This window comes from Gopherus evgoodei, chromosome 1, assembly GCF_007399415.2.
Source record: "Gopherus evgoodei ecotype Sinaloan lineage chromosome 1, rGopEvg1_v1.p, whole genome shotgun sequence".
NCBI lineage: Eukaryota > Metazoa > Chordata > Testudines > Testudinidae > Gopherus > Gopherus evgoodei.
In genome coordinates, this window is record NC_044322.1 from 115,022,455 (window position 1) to 115,038,577 (window position 16,123).

The window sequence follows — 16,123 nt, forward strand, 5'->3', positions numbered from 1 at the left end:
ATTCTCAGACTGAATGGTTACCTGTGCTGATGAGCTCTGCATGGTCACCTGTGCTGATCAGCTCTCCAGGCTGGGCAAACAGGAAATGAAATTCAAAAGTTCCAGGGGCTTTGCCTGTCTACCTCGCCAGTGTATCCGAGTTCAGATTGCTGTCCAGAGTGGTCACAATGTTGCACTGTGGGATAGCTCCCGGAGGCCAATATCATCGAATTGCGTCCACACTAACCCTAATTCGAACCGGCAATGTCGATTTCAGCGCTACTCCCCTCGTCGGGAGGAGTACAAAAATCAATTTTAAGAACCCTTTATGTCGAAGCCAAGTAGCAGGTGCCACGGGGCATGAGTCCTAGTTGTGAAATTATACACACACCTCTTCGTTGTGTGGACAGGTGCAGGGTTAATTCGATTTAGCGCTGCTAAATTTGACAAACTCGTACTGTAGACCAGGCCCTACTCTGAGCAAGGTTAGACAACATGACAGTGCTGGACTCTGTACCAGCTCTCCCACTGTCGCTACCAACGGAGGAAGTACGCTAGTGGTAGCAATGGTGGAAATTTTAAAGAGAACAGTCCAGTGAAGAGAGAGAGCCTTAAGGTCTGAATTAAGTTAAGCCAATAAAAGAAGGAATTTCAAAGCACTGTCCCAAATATGCCCCTTTCATGTAGGTACTATACAAAAAGTGTTCAAACATTGGCTGTTGAAACAGCATACTTCATCCAGTAATGGGGGTGAGATTACAAGGTGACCCAAGGATGAAGCCTTAACTCTTATTTTTTTGCTTTTGTAGAATTGTTAGAAACAATAAATGTATATTAATATTTTTAGTGTCACAATTAAGGATCCCAATTCCAGGAAGTATCATTATTCAAGAATTACTTAACTTTACCATGTCTTTAAGTGCTTTCCTGAATCAGGGCCTAAAATTACCTTTCCTACTGCCTGACAGCATTACTGTTTTCACTGGCAGCTGAAGTCAGGATCCTGCAAAGATTTCAATACGTGCTTATCTTTATACATGAGTAGCCTCAAGGAAGTCAATGGGATTACTCACATGTGTAAAGTTATATGTGTGCTTAAGTCTCTGCAGAATCAGGGCCTAACCTTGTAGTTAAGATTGCAAAATGTCTGTATAACAGCCCGTTTTCAGATGCTCAATTCTCTGAAAAAAGTATTTCTTCATTTTAGAGTTAAACTATCTATTCTTGTCCCAGTGGAAGAGGCACATGTTTTTGGAAAACTTGAAAAAAATCCTTCCAACCACTTGGGTTTTTAGAACATGACAGAAATGTTGATCACTATTATTCACGAGTAGAACAATTGGCAATATTTTGGAAGGAATCACATTAAATCAAATTATTTTTCAGCAGTATTCACTATGAACTCCAACCCCATTCTCCCCTTCCCTGCTCAGGTTTAGGTATGTCTACGTAGCATTTTGGAGCTAGCGGGACTGAGCCTTCTGGCACGGGTGGACAGACTTGGGCAAGCAGGAATTCATATTAGTGCTATAAAATAGTTATGTAGACTCTGAAGTTGCAGCTTGGGTTGGAGCTTCAGATTCCAAGCTACAACTTCAAAGCTTTTTCTACACAGCTATTTTTAGAATGCCAGCCTGAGTCTGTCCACCTGAGCAGGAAGGCTCACTCCTGCAGGCTCCAAAAGGCTGTGCAGATATATCCTAAAGGGTCTCTTCTAGAAAGGTATGATGAATAAACTCTACACGACATAGGAAACTTTAATCATAAAGGAATGTGGACTTCAGTCAACTAAGAAACAAAGATAAAAAACTACTGTACCAGTGTTAAAGACAACTGTCCCATGCTAACACAACTGTCCCAGATACCAAAGTGGAAAAGCATAGCAACGTACACTGAAATAGTTGTAATCCCAAACTACAGTGCTGAAAAAAAAAAAAAAAAAAAGATATATGCACTCTTTGAAATTTACCCATAAAAAAATCAACACACAAAATTAATGGCTAAAATCGCAGATCATCATTATGGAGAATTGGAATACTACATAATGCTGGATTGAAGACACATAGCAGGTGCATCATGAAAGAACTGCAGCCCTGAAAAAGCAACCATTTAACTGGGAGAAAAAAAGGAGTGCACCGTGAGAATATGAGACAGGTTCCTTGGTTTCAGTGGAACTTCTTCAACCCTATAAGCCTTCTCTGAATAATATATATGGAAATACACCTATCTCATAGGGCTGGAAAGGACTCTGAAAGGTTATTGAGTCCAGCCCCTGCCTTCACTAGCAGGACCAAGTACTGATTTTGCCCCAGATCCGTAAGTGGCCCCCTCAAGGACTGAACTCATAACCCTAGGTTTAGCAGGCCAATGCTCAAACCACTGAGCCAGCCCATCCTCACTGCCCACTCACTCTATGGAGAAATTACTACAAAAAAATTCTCAAAACACTACTGGGGGCAACTGCATCCTAGTTTCTGGATTCCTCAAAGGAAGCAAACTGCACCCAGGTCTTATAATATTGATTAATTTCAAAGACTGACAAGCAATCCTGACTGCAGCCATTAAAAAGGCTCATTAACAGACAAATAACCATTATAGTCTTCCAGGAATTTTCCGTTGACTTTCAATAGAAATGAGTAACCAATCACCCGCTCAGTAAAATCCTTAAGGAAAATGGCATTGAACATAGAACCATCTACCGTGAAAACTTTCCGTGGAAAAAAACTCAAAATAACAAGAATATTTAATTATTGTTCTCCATCCTCTTCTAGTCTCTATTATGTGGTAAACAAAGGCAAGAAGCTAAGAGAGAGGAGGAGGAAATTGTTTCTCTTTTCCTTTTTGGAAGAGAAAGAAAAGGGGTAAGGGAAAGTAAAACTATTTAAATATGTTGGCACTGGGAAGAAAGAGAGGAGGAAGTTAATAATGAAATGGTTAATATAAACACAATAAGGAATCTAATAGATTCCTTGAGTGTTGAATCACTTATCCATAATTAGGAATTATGATCAGAAATGATTGATCTTATGACTGAAATGTTAACTATATTGCCAACTATTATGAATTAATCATGAGTCATGGGATTTTGGCACCTGCAGGACAAGCTCACATGATATAAGACACTCCTCCATTCCTGCTATCTGCAGGGCTAAACTCCCAAGCAGAACCTAGTGCAAGAGCATGTAGGGCTGACGACACACACCTGGTCTTGCCATCGAGCCCTGCCTTCACGTATGGATTGGCCTCCCATCTCAGCAGCATCTCCTGTCTTTGTAGCTCATATAAATCTTTACTGAACAATAATTGAAACACCTGATCTACAGTCAGAATGCTTTGTGTTTCTTGGATGTTCATTGCTTTCTGAGCTCCCTTCTATGGCCCTTGCACAGGAAGGAATATGGTGGGAAACTAAGAAGGAGAGACACTAATAGGAGATGGATGGCAGTTTCCCTATTTTAGAAACGATGGGAAGCTAAGTGGAGTCTCCATCTGAGCAGTCAGGGAGAGGTGTGCATTTTTTGTGACTTAAGGTTGACATTCCAACTAGAAATTATCACACACACACTTGCAGAGATGTAGGTGAATATACAGGTGTTATAAAGATTAAAAAACTTTTTTTTTTTTTTATCATCATCTCATGTTCTTTTGGGGTCTAACTAATGCTTTTTGATCTCCAAAGGGTGGCAATAATGTGTTACTTCACATGAATTATTTCAAAATTATCTCTCCAAAAATCAAATAAAAAATGTTTGAAACCAAGATTGTAAGAAGTGCTAAAATAATATATTAAAGCAATTTAAGAAAACAGATGCCAATATTAGTGCAAGCCGGAAACTCACATTAGTTTTCTGTTCTCAGCAAGTAAGCTTTGGGCTCTCAAGTGGTCTTCGTATTTCTGAATGTCTAGCAGTTTCCCATATATTTCCTAAAATATACAGAAATATGCATTAAAAGATACAGATATTTTATTGTTTATATGGTTTGAAATAACAAAATAGTCACACATTACTTATCTATGTAGGTGTATTATCCAAACATCCTGAAGTGTACAAAAAGATGATTGTAAAACTGGCTACAGTATTTAACAACAGTTAAAAGTACACTGCAGGTTCAAAATGTATACAAGACTCTGATCCTGCACTCACTACTGCTCATGGCAATAAAGTTAAACATGTGCGTAACTGTCTGAAGGATTGGTGCTTAAGTCATTCTTAAAACTAAAAAAGGAGGTGGGCAATATAGCTATATTTATATAAACAACACAATTACTGGCTTGAACTTTGAACTGCCTTTTTAGAAAAAAATAAGTATTCATATAGTGTATTCTATGCAACTCTTAATTTTGGTGATGATATTTATTACATTACACTTAGAGTCCTCAACTGAGATCACGGCTTCCTTGTGCTTGGGGAAGTGCATAAATAAATCGGCTTTTCTAAAATACTAGTCTGGCAAAAACTCAGCAAGCAACACATACAGTATAGCAAGTACATTTTTGTCACTGGTATTTTCAAACATGATGTGTGAAGGGTTAAAATCCATGTGCATTTTATATAACCACCTGGTATATGGATTGTGCCAGCTCTTTTCTAGACCCAAAGTCTAGAGTTTGGTTAAGAGACCAGAGGCCTAGCAAAAAGTGATTAGCTAAGAGAAAGCTGGGGTAAACATGATAACTGCCTGTGCTAAGATATGCTTGGTCAACAGAAATGCCAGATGTTGAAGCACTAACTGAGTATGTTTCATCCAATGTTTCAGATTGAACAAAGGATCCCTGTTCCTATTGTGTCAGTCTCTTCTGTAGGCAATGTTCTTTCTACAGATCCAACCTTGAGTTTATGAAAAGTTGGCACATGTCAGTATAAGATATGGCATCCTTCCACCTCTCTTCCCAGGGACCAATGCCTGCCTTAACACATAAAGGAGACAATCTGTACTGTCATATACTTTCACTGTTTCTTTGCTTTAACCCCTAGGAATGTACCTGTTGGACAATCAAAGGAGTTGCTCCATTCCTATGGACCCCAAATCAGAATTCAACATGATAAAATTTTATTAGCATAAAATATATAAAGTATCAATTAAATGTTAACTTGCTAAGTTGAGACTATGGAGGGAGATATTATGTAACCCTTTAACCATTGGCTAACGTGCTATCTTGTCTTGCTGCAAAACCTATCCCGGGGTGTAGAATTGCCTACCCCATCACTTTCCCCCGCCCATGGAAAAATCTATATATTCTATTGTAATCAATTGATTGACAGTGTCTCTGAGCCTAATAAGCAAGGTGGCACTCCACCAGCACTGTGTGTAATAAATTCCTATGCTTGACCTCTACACGGTGTGGATTTATGTCTTTCAATGTGTTATAATGAATTCGTTAGTTTAGGTTATATATTGATACATACAAAAAACAGTATTGCAAGGGTGAAAGGATTCAAAACTATTCAGTTTCAGTGTTATTATTTACATAGAGTTTAGCCCTTTTGTTTGTTGGAATACTCTATGCTTATCTAGAGAGTCCTTGCACAGATGAAATGAGGGATTGAGGAAACACATTTAGATAGGTTTTTAGCTTTCCTTAATTGATTTCTTACCCATTTAGTAAAACTTCTACTTTAGGAAAATTTTGTAAAAAACTCCCCCCATTGTTAACACTGGTTCACCTGCAGCAATAGATAATTTGAGTCTGAGTCCCTTCTCCTTTCCTCCTAGCGCATACCCGTAGGAGCAGAGTTATGGCTGTCTGGTTGCCATAACTGTGCATTTCCATACTTTCAAATGTTAGAGTTAAATTTAATTCTGAATTTCCTGAGTTTCTAGTGTTTGTTTTTTGATTATTTAACATTTTTGTAAATCTTTTTAAACCCTGAGGTTATTGGTACGTACTCTCAATCTTAATTGTTTTCTTCAAGAATCTAGCTTTCTGATGAAGCTAAATTACCCACAAGTTTAGTGTTCATGCTAAAAAGAAACATCAAATGCTTTGAGTTACAGCAGCAACTTAATCCTAAGTAAAATAAGTGAAGACTTTGGGCAACAAGTAATATTTATAAGAAAAACAGAAGTGGTGGTATTACAACTAAATACTGCAAATTCCAAAGAACCCACTTAAACTAGCAAGTGCTGACAACAAAAGCTTTATGGATGAGTACTGTGTACTCCCTTCAATTATATTACGAAATACAATGAGTGCTAATAAAAACCTCAACATTCACAGCCCCAGCTATCTGCAGCATCAACAGTATCTTCCTATACTTAGAACAGGAGATACTATAGTTCTGCAATTACTGTGGAGTGGCAATGATTAAATTCTTACATTTTATAGACTACTTTACAAAAAGCAAAACATTAAAAACAGTGAAAGATGAAACATAGGAAAGCCTATGAGTTTTTAGTAATAACCACAATATGAAGTGCTAATTGTTAAAATACACAATATCATAATTTGAAATAAGTGAACAAAGATGCTGATGCAACACTTAAATACCACTTAACACTTAAATAATAAAGAACTTCCTTACAGTAGTAAGCACTCACCAATCATGATTTAAAAACTTTATCTATAAATATACATTCCCAGTAGGGTTGCAATAAAAATATACAGATATTTAAAAGTATCATAATAAGTTAACCATAGGTTTACTGATTTTTTAAAGTAGTAGCACTCACAGCACTTAAATAAATGGTTGTGGAATCAGTTTAAAAGAAATCTGTGGAATCAGTTTAAAAGGCCGGTGCTGAGATTTAATAATAATATAATAAGCAAAATAAATATTTTTGGAACACAACTTAAGTGTATAGAACCTCTGAAGTACAAAAAACACCAATTGCCTTAGAAACAGCACAGACCAGACTGACCTGTAGCAGTAAGCCTTCCACTAACTTTTTAATTTTGGGGTAGGCACAAAAGAAATCAACTAAGTATGATCAAATCTGGGTAGAGTTTTCTCCCAATCTGTGGTATTTGTGTGTCTACTTCTGTATTTTAACATCTGATATCCTAAGACACAGGAAATAATTATTCAAAATATCTGTAAGACTAAAATAAACTGCTCCTACATTGAAATACCTTGTGAGATACCTTGGTGTGATTCCCTGGTCTGGTCTCTCACTTTGTAGGCTAGTGAGATATAGAAAGTGCTACTCTGAGAGCGAGCATCTCATGCCACTCTGAAGTGGGAACATCTACACTACTACAGCCTCACAGTCTGAGCCCCGAGAGCCCAAGTCAATTGACCTGGGCTGAGAGACTCAATGCTGTGGGGTTTTCTTTGCAGTGTAGACACACTTTTTGAGGCTTGTCCCAATAGAACAGAGGACATGAAGAAGTGGGTTCCTATGAGTGACCTAAGAATTCTGGAAGCAGAATGAGTAAAGCTGGGAATGCAAAAGAGATTTTTGGCCACTGAAAAGTTTGACCTAGCTAGAGCTTGTCAATTAGGAAAGGGGCTGGATTGGAAGCCCTTGTAAATATATGGGAAGGCTGCCTGCTTGACTCCTGACTCTACAGCTTCTTCTCTTCTCCTGTACAGCCATACAGTATCTTCCTATCTGGTGAGAAAGCAGATGCACTGAGGCAGCTGGGACACCTAGCTACCTCCCTATTGAGCCAAGAGCAAAGTGGATTCTGGAGCACATCAGACCCTGAAGTGAGATTATTAGAGAACCATCAGGATTTTGAATGCCTTACTCACTGCATCCTAATCTGCACATAATTTATTGGGAAGGTTATCAGATCGTACTAGAATCCTGGGCTAAGTACAAAGACAATTGGGATGAGAGCTGCTGTAAGGAAACAAAGGGAGTAAATACAGTTGTAAATTTACTGTAAACTGGCCTTAGTCTGAAGTAATTTTAAATTGTAATTAAAACTGCTTTGGGTAATATGCAAGAAGTGCAGAGGGAGATCCTGAATAATCATTAGGCTCAGAAGCTCTACTGAGATGAATGAGTATAGTTCATACTTCTTTTGTTTCATGCTGCCTGTTCATAGACTTGGAAAGTTCATAGTCACAACTAAAAATCATTAGAAACTACTTTTTTTTTTGTAAAGGAAACTTCAAATCTGCATAAAAAAAACTAGGATTTTCCTGAGAATTTCTGGAAAGGCTAGATCCTCTTTATGTTTTGAAATTCCACATATGTGCATTTCTAGTTATTAGAAAGAGTTCCTATTTTCTGGAATGGTTTTATCAGAGCAACTTACTATCTACATGAAAAAAAAATCTAGACCAGGGAAAAAATGGAATGCCATATAAAAAGTACTTCTCCTACAATCAATGTACATCTTACATTAGGAGAGGTCTTCTTATCGAAAACAATTGCCAATACCTTTCGGTTTTGCTTCCAACTTTCATTTCTCTCATGGGGTGAAATTTAGGTTACAAACCTTTAGGGATAGGAGTAGTTCTACTACTTCACGGGACTACTCATGTGTAAAGGTAAGCACATGTATAAGACTTCGCAAGATTCAGGACTTAAGAGGGTAAGATGCAATCATGATGTTAAACACTATTTTGCAAAATAATCATATATAATGCCAAACAATTATATCTAACAATCCTCATTTCCCCAAAATTATAGGAAACTACTGTAGAGACTCTCACTTGTCAGAAGATTTTATTAATTACTTCAAGATGCAATAGTCAAACACATGAACGTGTCTGCTGTCTTGTAAACTCAGCTATTACGCAAACAAAACAGCTGATTTTACAAGACACTAGGCAGCCATAAATGCTCCCACATCTAATGGAAGGATCAAATCCTTAATCTGCATTAGGATGCACTCTTTTAAAGAAGGATTTATTATTATTACTAAATAAACTGAAGACAGGAATGAGTGAGAATTGGATCTTTGAAAAGTATCCTCAAAGTACAGAGCAGCTTATGAAAAACATCTTTGTACATTTTTGATCTAGTTTTTTATTTATTTGAGGGGAGAGGGAGGTGGGGAGGAGGGAAAAGAGGGGCACATTTTAAAGGCCTGGAGCACCCAGATCATCATGAATTAAATTTTTAAAGTCACTTCCCTACCTTGAAAGAGAATATTTTTTGGTATATTATTCTTTGATATATTATTTTTATTTTTTTAATCGAAACACTCAATATAAATGATTTTCATTGAATACAATTTTGATAAATGTAGCATGAGGCCACAATGATGTTTCCATTCACTGAGATTTCTGGAAGGGAATAATGATCAGGACTACATAAGCTACAAAATTTGTCCAACAAAAAACATATTAAAAAGGACATAAAGTCTTGTTCATCACATTACAAAACCTGACTATATTACTTACTAACAAAGCAATTTTCCATGTCATATTCAAAGTGCAACATTTTGAATGAGATAATAGCCACAACACATGTGAAAGGGTTAAATTCTCTCAATGTACGTTAGAGTTACATGCAACAAATCCCTTGCACATCAAGAGGTGAATAAACCGTCCCGTCCCCAAGACTAAACTATATTCAACAAGCAGAACAAAGACAGAAATGTGACTACAAAGGATATTCAAGTTTTATAGAAGTCTTACTTGAATATTCAAGTCATACATTCACATATAAACTGGATCTTATAAGATGCACAGTGAATATATGTATTCACTACTTTTAATAGGATGTCTAACATTTTTGATCAGCATTACCTAAACAAATGGCACTGCTGTGACTGGCTGTCTCAACCGCAATTAATAAAATCTGAGATCCCTATCAGTAAATGGAGTTGTGACTGACAAACATTTAGGCCAAATAATCATTTCTTTATCGTATTTATCACTCTTTATGTAGCAATTTTTTTTAATCCATACAAAGTATTGTCATTTATGCAAATACTGCATTAACATGCAATCTTTTCTTTCTCCCAACTGTATGAATTACAGTTTTGGTAGTTCAAAAGAAATCAATCTATAATTCTTATATAACACATTTAGCCTGATCAGAGATTAAAACAATGTTAAGCATTGTATACAGATTTCACCTTTTTTTTTGCAGCTGCTTAACTAAAAGGATGTTAAATCCTGTTTAATTCTGCTTTATATAATTCTATTTAATGGACGCATTTAGAAACGTCCCAAGAACACTCAGGTACTTTAAAATATCCTACAGTAATGAAATTTGTTTGTCAAGCAGATTTCACTTGAAGAAGATTTAATCAAGTCGTATTGTAACAGGATACACACTCTTTTTTGTATGACTATTTCTTAGGCAATCTTACATACCTTTTTTTTAAAAGGCTAAAAAGAACTAAAAATAAAATTGTGGTCCTTGTAAAATTTGTAACTTCTTCATTATGATGGAATGCAACAAAACATCTTGCCCTTGGGTTGGCTGTTTCAGCCAAAACAAATGCAAATGGCTTGTCAGATGACAGCTGTTTGATAAGGCTCCTCTACAAGACCTGCATGCTTTACTTTTTTCCGTGAAACTTGGGATGAAAGGCAGAAGGCAGGAAGAGAATTAATGTAGCATACAGTCTAAAGGCAATGCTACAACCGTGATTAAGTAGAAAAGTTAAAAGGCACAGATTTTCCACAGCCTCGCTGCGTGCAACCCATCCGTGTAACAAGTTGACAGGCCTAGCGCGTCAGCTCCATCATCCTCTCCGACAGCTAAAACGCAGCATTGCATCCCTTTTCAGAGAAAATTTGCGTCTGCACCATGAAGCGTTGTACATTATTTCTTAGCACTGCAGGGGGCTCAAGTCCATATGGAACCTTCACAAATATTACCACAGATCAAACCAGCGGCGTTTCAAGGCAGATTTGACATACCTATTTAAATGAACAGCAGGGGTTCTCGGGCTGCCTCAGGCTGTGCAGGAGAAAACCTCTGTGGAAAGCCTGTGCTGCAGCTCCATTACTCAGCAAAGACACACTCTACATTTATCATTCATTTCATTTCTGCCAGGGCAAGAAGCTCATTTGCCCAAGGTCAACAAAAAACGAAAAAAGGGTTTTTTCCAAGAAATAAATGTACCTGACAAGTGGGGATTTTGTCCTTTGGGTTCATAGAGCACAAATACCAGATAATTCTCAAAAATAAAGAAAAGCTATGCACAGAATTTGATTTTTGGGAAAAGTCCAATAAATGTTGTTATAACTTTTCAAGAGTACATAATGAGGAAAACAGAATCTGACAGAAGCATCAAATTGAAAGCACCTGACTACAAAAGTGGGTTTTTTTGGTTTTACATTAACCATATATTAAAATACTACACATCTCTCCATAAGGCTCTTCTAGGAAGTCAAAGAATTTGTGTGCTACCAATGGGCATATTTATAAAAGGACTCTTCATAACACACAATAAAGAAGTCGGGACCAGCAGTGTTCTATCAGATGTAGCTTTTATCGTAAAAGTAAATGGACAGAGATCCCATGGTCTTGCACCATACTAACCTAAGGGCACATTAAGTTTACATGAAAAAACCTTTAAAATTTTTTTAAAAATATAAATATGTTGAGCTACTTAATACAAATTTCCTTCACATTAAATGTCAGCACATTTCTGCAATTCTTCTCTTTAAGATGAAAACCATGTATTTTAAAATATGACAATGAATAATCCTAAATCTGGTCATCTCTGTTGGATGGACATTCACCACTGCTAAACCTTACCGATACTAAATTAAACTACAGTATAAAATGAAAAACGTTCAGAATATTCATACCTAATTCATAATCAAAACCAAACCAAAAAAAAGGCAAACAAAGCATTCACTTTTAAATTAGGCAACAATTTCTCTCTAAATGAAAGAATAAACATTATGACTTAACAAAACACATTATATTTCACCTCTGGTGGTGGTATTATGAAATCACTAGGTAAATTCAGAAGCTTCTGCAATGTAGTTCTGATGTAATGTTTTACTTGGCTTAGAGTTAACATTATTTATCAAAGACAATAATGTACTTACATGCATTAATGAATAAAATGACTGCTTGCCAGTATAAAAGAGAAAGTGAAATGGACGGTGATCTTCTCCCCATTGGATTGCTAATGAAAAGCAAAATTAGACAAAAAAGCAATAACATACTGCAATTAAATAACTGTATTTAAACCGCAGTTATAAACCTCTTTTATAATACTAATTACCTTTTAAAATACCAGAGAGTAAAGACATTTCATGGGTATTCAACCAGTCTGGAGAGCTAGTATTTTAACATACCTTCTTATAACCCACCTCAATCTGCTAATATAACCAGATATTTTTAATATAACATTCTAAATCTCTCATTACATAATGGAAGCCCTGTTGTATATCTTAAATAAAATCTCAAGGAATCTATGTAATAGGATTACAGCAAAAGGTGCCAAACTTAGACTAGACAGAAATGCACACTAAAAGAAAATTATACACTATATCATGATTATGAAAGGTGCCAGATTGACAGCTACAGAAAATAAAGTCTTCTAGAAATAGTAGTACTATATGGGCAGCCTCTGAATAAACTTTCTGAAATTGCCCTGATAATGTATCTTAACTATATTCTAGAGGGAACAGTGTGCAGAACGCAGATACTTTTAGTCAAAACAGTTAAAACAATTTCATCTGTCTAATCACAGGAGCCAAAACATTTATGTGATGCTTTAGCAATATAAAAAATGATGAACAGATTTATAATTTAAGGATACTTTAATAAAAATTTCCTTTATTTTAAAATTAAACTTTTCTGTCATTTTACCTCCTACAGTGACACGTCATCTTAATCTACAAATTGAATCTAAAGCAATTACCAGTGCCACTGCTGGGCAGAAAAGATGTACAGAAGATATTATAGTTAGGCTTGGATGGATTAAATTTTTATGGGTGAATGTCAATTTTACAAACGAACAAAAATATTTTCTTCAAATAGGCAAAGTAAAGGAAAATGCAGCCTCGGAACCTAAAGTTTTAAAGATATTTACTTTGTATATTTTGATATGTAATGTTGACAATTTGCATTTTAACTATATAAAGCTTTAACTTTTTGAATTTCAGTGTCTACTTTCATTAAATAATTATTGTCCAACTCCCCATAATTGCCTACAACTGCAAAAATTTAAATAGATAAAAAACTAAAAAACAATGTTTAAAATCCATAATGTTGTGCAGCTGTGAAAATCAGTTCTCTTGATTCAAGGGTCTTAAGTAGCACAACACTATGCTAACTTTATAGAAGATAACTAAAATGCGCAAGTAACAGGTTCAGAACTATAAGCAGCTTTAGAAAAAGTACTATAAAATGAATTTAGCATATTATTTGTATTAAATTCTGCTGGTTTTAACAGTAGAAATTCAAATCTAACAAGTATATATAGGGTGAAATCTTTCTAGAGTGGGAACACTCTCACTGACTTCAACAGAGCCAAGATTTCACTGATATCCATTTCAAGCACTGACAATATTTATCAGTCATTTTCTGTCCAATATTGTTCAATAGGAGGAGTACTTGACTTAGTGAGTTGATTTATTTGAGGTATTAAACCTGGTCACCAAAGCTATACCTGGTTTAGGTAACGTGTTAGATTAATTTAATAAAGTCAAAGCCAGATTCTTGTGGACATTTGCACACATTACAAAACTTTCAAGTAATTTGGTATGCCCAGTCTATACTCAAATGAGGCTAAGATGGGATGCTGCAGATAAAACTGAGGTGAGTAGAAGCTTACTTAATGCTGGTCTACACTAATAAATCCTATCTTATAAATGGAAATAACGTTTTTGTTTCCCCTCTGCCCTCACCATGTACATAGAAAAAGCAGCAGGAATACGAAACTAACGTTGCTTTTTTTATGAACTGAAAAAGGTAATAAATCCCAACCATCTCATCACAAATGAAGAAGAAACAGTCTATAAAAGATCAGAGGCAGATGAAAACAAGTTCTGACAGACCTGATAAGCATAATATGCATTACAAAGAAAAGTTAAGGGAGGGAAATGGCAGAGGCACTAGAGGTAGGAAAAGAACTTAGCTGGCAAAGACAAAAGGAACACTGGTAAAAACTGTGCCAAATTCAGACATCACATAAGCAACTGCAACTAAATCAATCAAGTGGCTTCTGTTTTCATCATGGTTAATTTCTTTTAAAACAGGGGTTTCAGAGTGGTAGCTGTGTTAGTCTGTATCAGCAAAAACAAAAACAATGAGGAGTACTTGTAGCACCTTAGAGACTAACAAATTTATTTGAGCATAAGTTTTCATGGGCTAAAACCCACTTCATCACATTGTCTCGATCCTCCATTTGGTAAGGAAACCCCCATCTTTTCATGTACTGTTACATAAAGCTTCCTACTGTATTTTCCACTTGGTGCATCTGATGAAGTGGGTTTTAGCCCACAAAAGCTTATACCCAAATAATTTTGTTAGTCTCTAAGGTGCCACAAGTACTCCTCGATGTTTTTTATTTTTTTTACAATACAGTCAATGAGAAAGTTAGACTCAACTTTTATTAAAAGATGCAGTTATTGACCAAATTTATGATAGTGTTTGGGTATTTCAGTCTGAAAAACTATGAAACTGAAAAAAAATAGGATAAGAAGTATATGTTCATGTTGCTACCTGATACTATATTGGCTGGCAATGGTATAGCTGCTCAGTGATTACGGCTTAAGGACCATTTTGAAGTACAAATTCGAATTTTTGCACTTCAGAGTTCTTAAAGACATAACTTTTAGAGAGTTGAATGACTTCCTTGAAAAATGATGATCATTCCTGACAAGGCTGTTTTTGAATATAAATACAAAGACACTCCACAATCAAGGATAAGACCAGTGTCTGAAAGAGTTCATAAGTCCTGAAAGCATATGTACTAGTAGTCTAGTGCTGTTGTTAAGAAATGGCCATCAGAATTCTGAACCACATATTTATTATTTTCATCTTGCTGCCTCTTCAATTCCAACATTTTAGCTTACATTTTACAATGCAGTGAAGTTAGAAATTAATGTTTTATACCATTGGAAAGCTGATGTTCCAAAACTTCAGATGATATCAAAAATTGTTTTTCAGCTTTTAAGGTTTTCAGGATAGCAGCTGCTAATATATGAGCATTCATATGAGGGAGAAAATAAGATATTACTGAGGATCAGAATTGTGTTTTTGCGGGGGGGACTCAGGCTCTGCATCCCCAGAGCCACTTTCACTCGTTCAATTCAAGCTCAGGACAGTAGCAACCAAAAGTTGTTGCAATGTTTGTATAGTGTTCCATATAAAATGATTTTGGTAGTCTAAATAGTTTCCACTGAACAGATGTCCAACAAACAAAAAACACTACTAGGAACGAGACCAAAGATTGCACAGGCATGGAAACTGCAGAGTTGATCCTGCCAGATCAAGGCTAAGGGCAGATAATAGTCTGCACGTTATGTGCCCATTCTTTGGATAAAGAGATCACTTCAGCTTCCAAGGCTGTCAATCTGCTATTCTTCGCAAGCACTGAGTTTACCTGGGTTTTTTGAGGGGTTGTTTTAATTATATATTTTATACCAAATACTAAAAAAGCAATGCTTTATGGGCCAATCCAAAGCCACTGAAGGACTCCCCTGGACTTCAGTGGCTCTCAATCAGATTCTATGTTATCAGAAATGGTTTGTGTTTTTATTACTCAGGTGCCTCATTAGCAGCTATGAAAAACATTAATAAATGAAATGTAAATGGGTTGCAGGAAAGAAAACAACAGAGGCTGATAATAAAAACTTTGTTATAGCCTGGAAAGAATAGCTATGTACACTTACCTTTTTGTTTCGGAAAAATTTCAGTGGGATGCTGTAGAAAACCAAGAAAAAAAAAAGTTAGTATGTCATGCTAAAAGTACTCAGCGAATTCACTGAATGTTGTTCTTACCTTCATTATAGGCCTGGCCCTTTTCTCAAATAAGCCAGAGGGGAAGAGGTAGGCAATAGCTTTCTGCAAAGAAACACACAAAGATCAGATACATATTTGTTCTGTAACAACAACAAAATAATCAAATTCCTTACAGATATTTTTACTATGAGCATGCTATAAAAACCTAGACAGCACAGAGAGAGACAAAACAACAACAAAAAATGGCATGTGCCTATATGCTGTTCTGAGAATAAAAGCAACTGTAAATTTCTCAGGATTCTTTAGAGAGAATGAAAAAAACAAGAAAAATCTAATTCTGTAGTTTGTAATCTAGTAG

The 16,123-nt window shown here is 36.0% G+C and overlaps 1 protein-coding gene across 2 annotated transcripts in view; it reads right to left on the reverse strand.

Annotated features, from left to right (window-relative positions):
• The window catches only part of MRPS9 (mitochondrial ribosomal protein S9), a 53,478-nt gene that overhangs the window by 15,691 nt on the left and 21,664 nt on the right, over nucleotides 1-16,123 (reverse strand). For both annotated transcript variants that reach the window (XM_030569803.1, XM_030569812.1), the window contains 4 exons: nucleotides 15,805-15,867; nucleotides 15,696-15,726; nucleotides 11,898-11,977; nucleotides 3,819-3,904 (listed from right to left, as the gene is read on the reverse strand). In XM_030569803.1, the coding sequence (XP_030425663.1) occupies nucleotides 3,819-3,904; nucleotides 11,898-11,977; nucleotides 15,696-15,726; nucleotides 15,805-15,867 (260 nt within the window). The remainder of the gene's footprint in view (nucleotides 1-3,818; nucleotides 3,905-11,897; nucleotides 11,978-15,695; nucleotides 15,727-15,804; nucleotides 15,868-16,123) is intronic.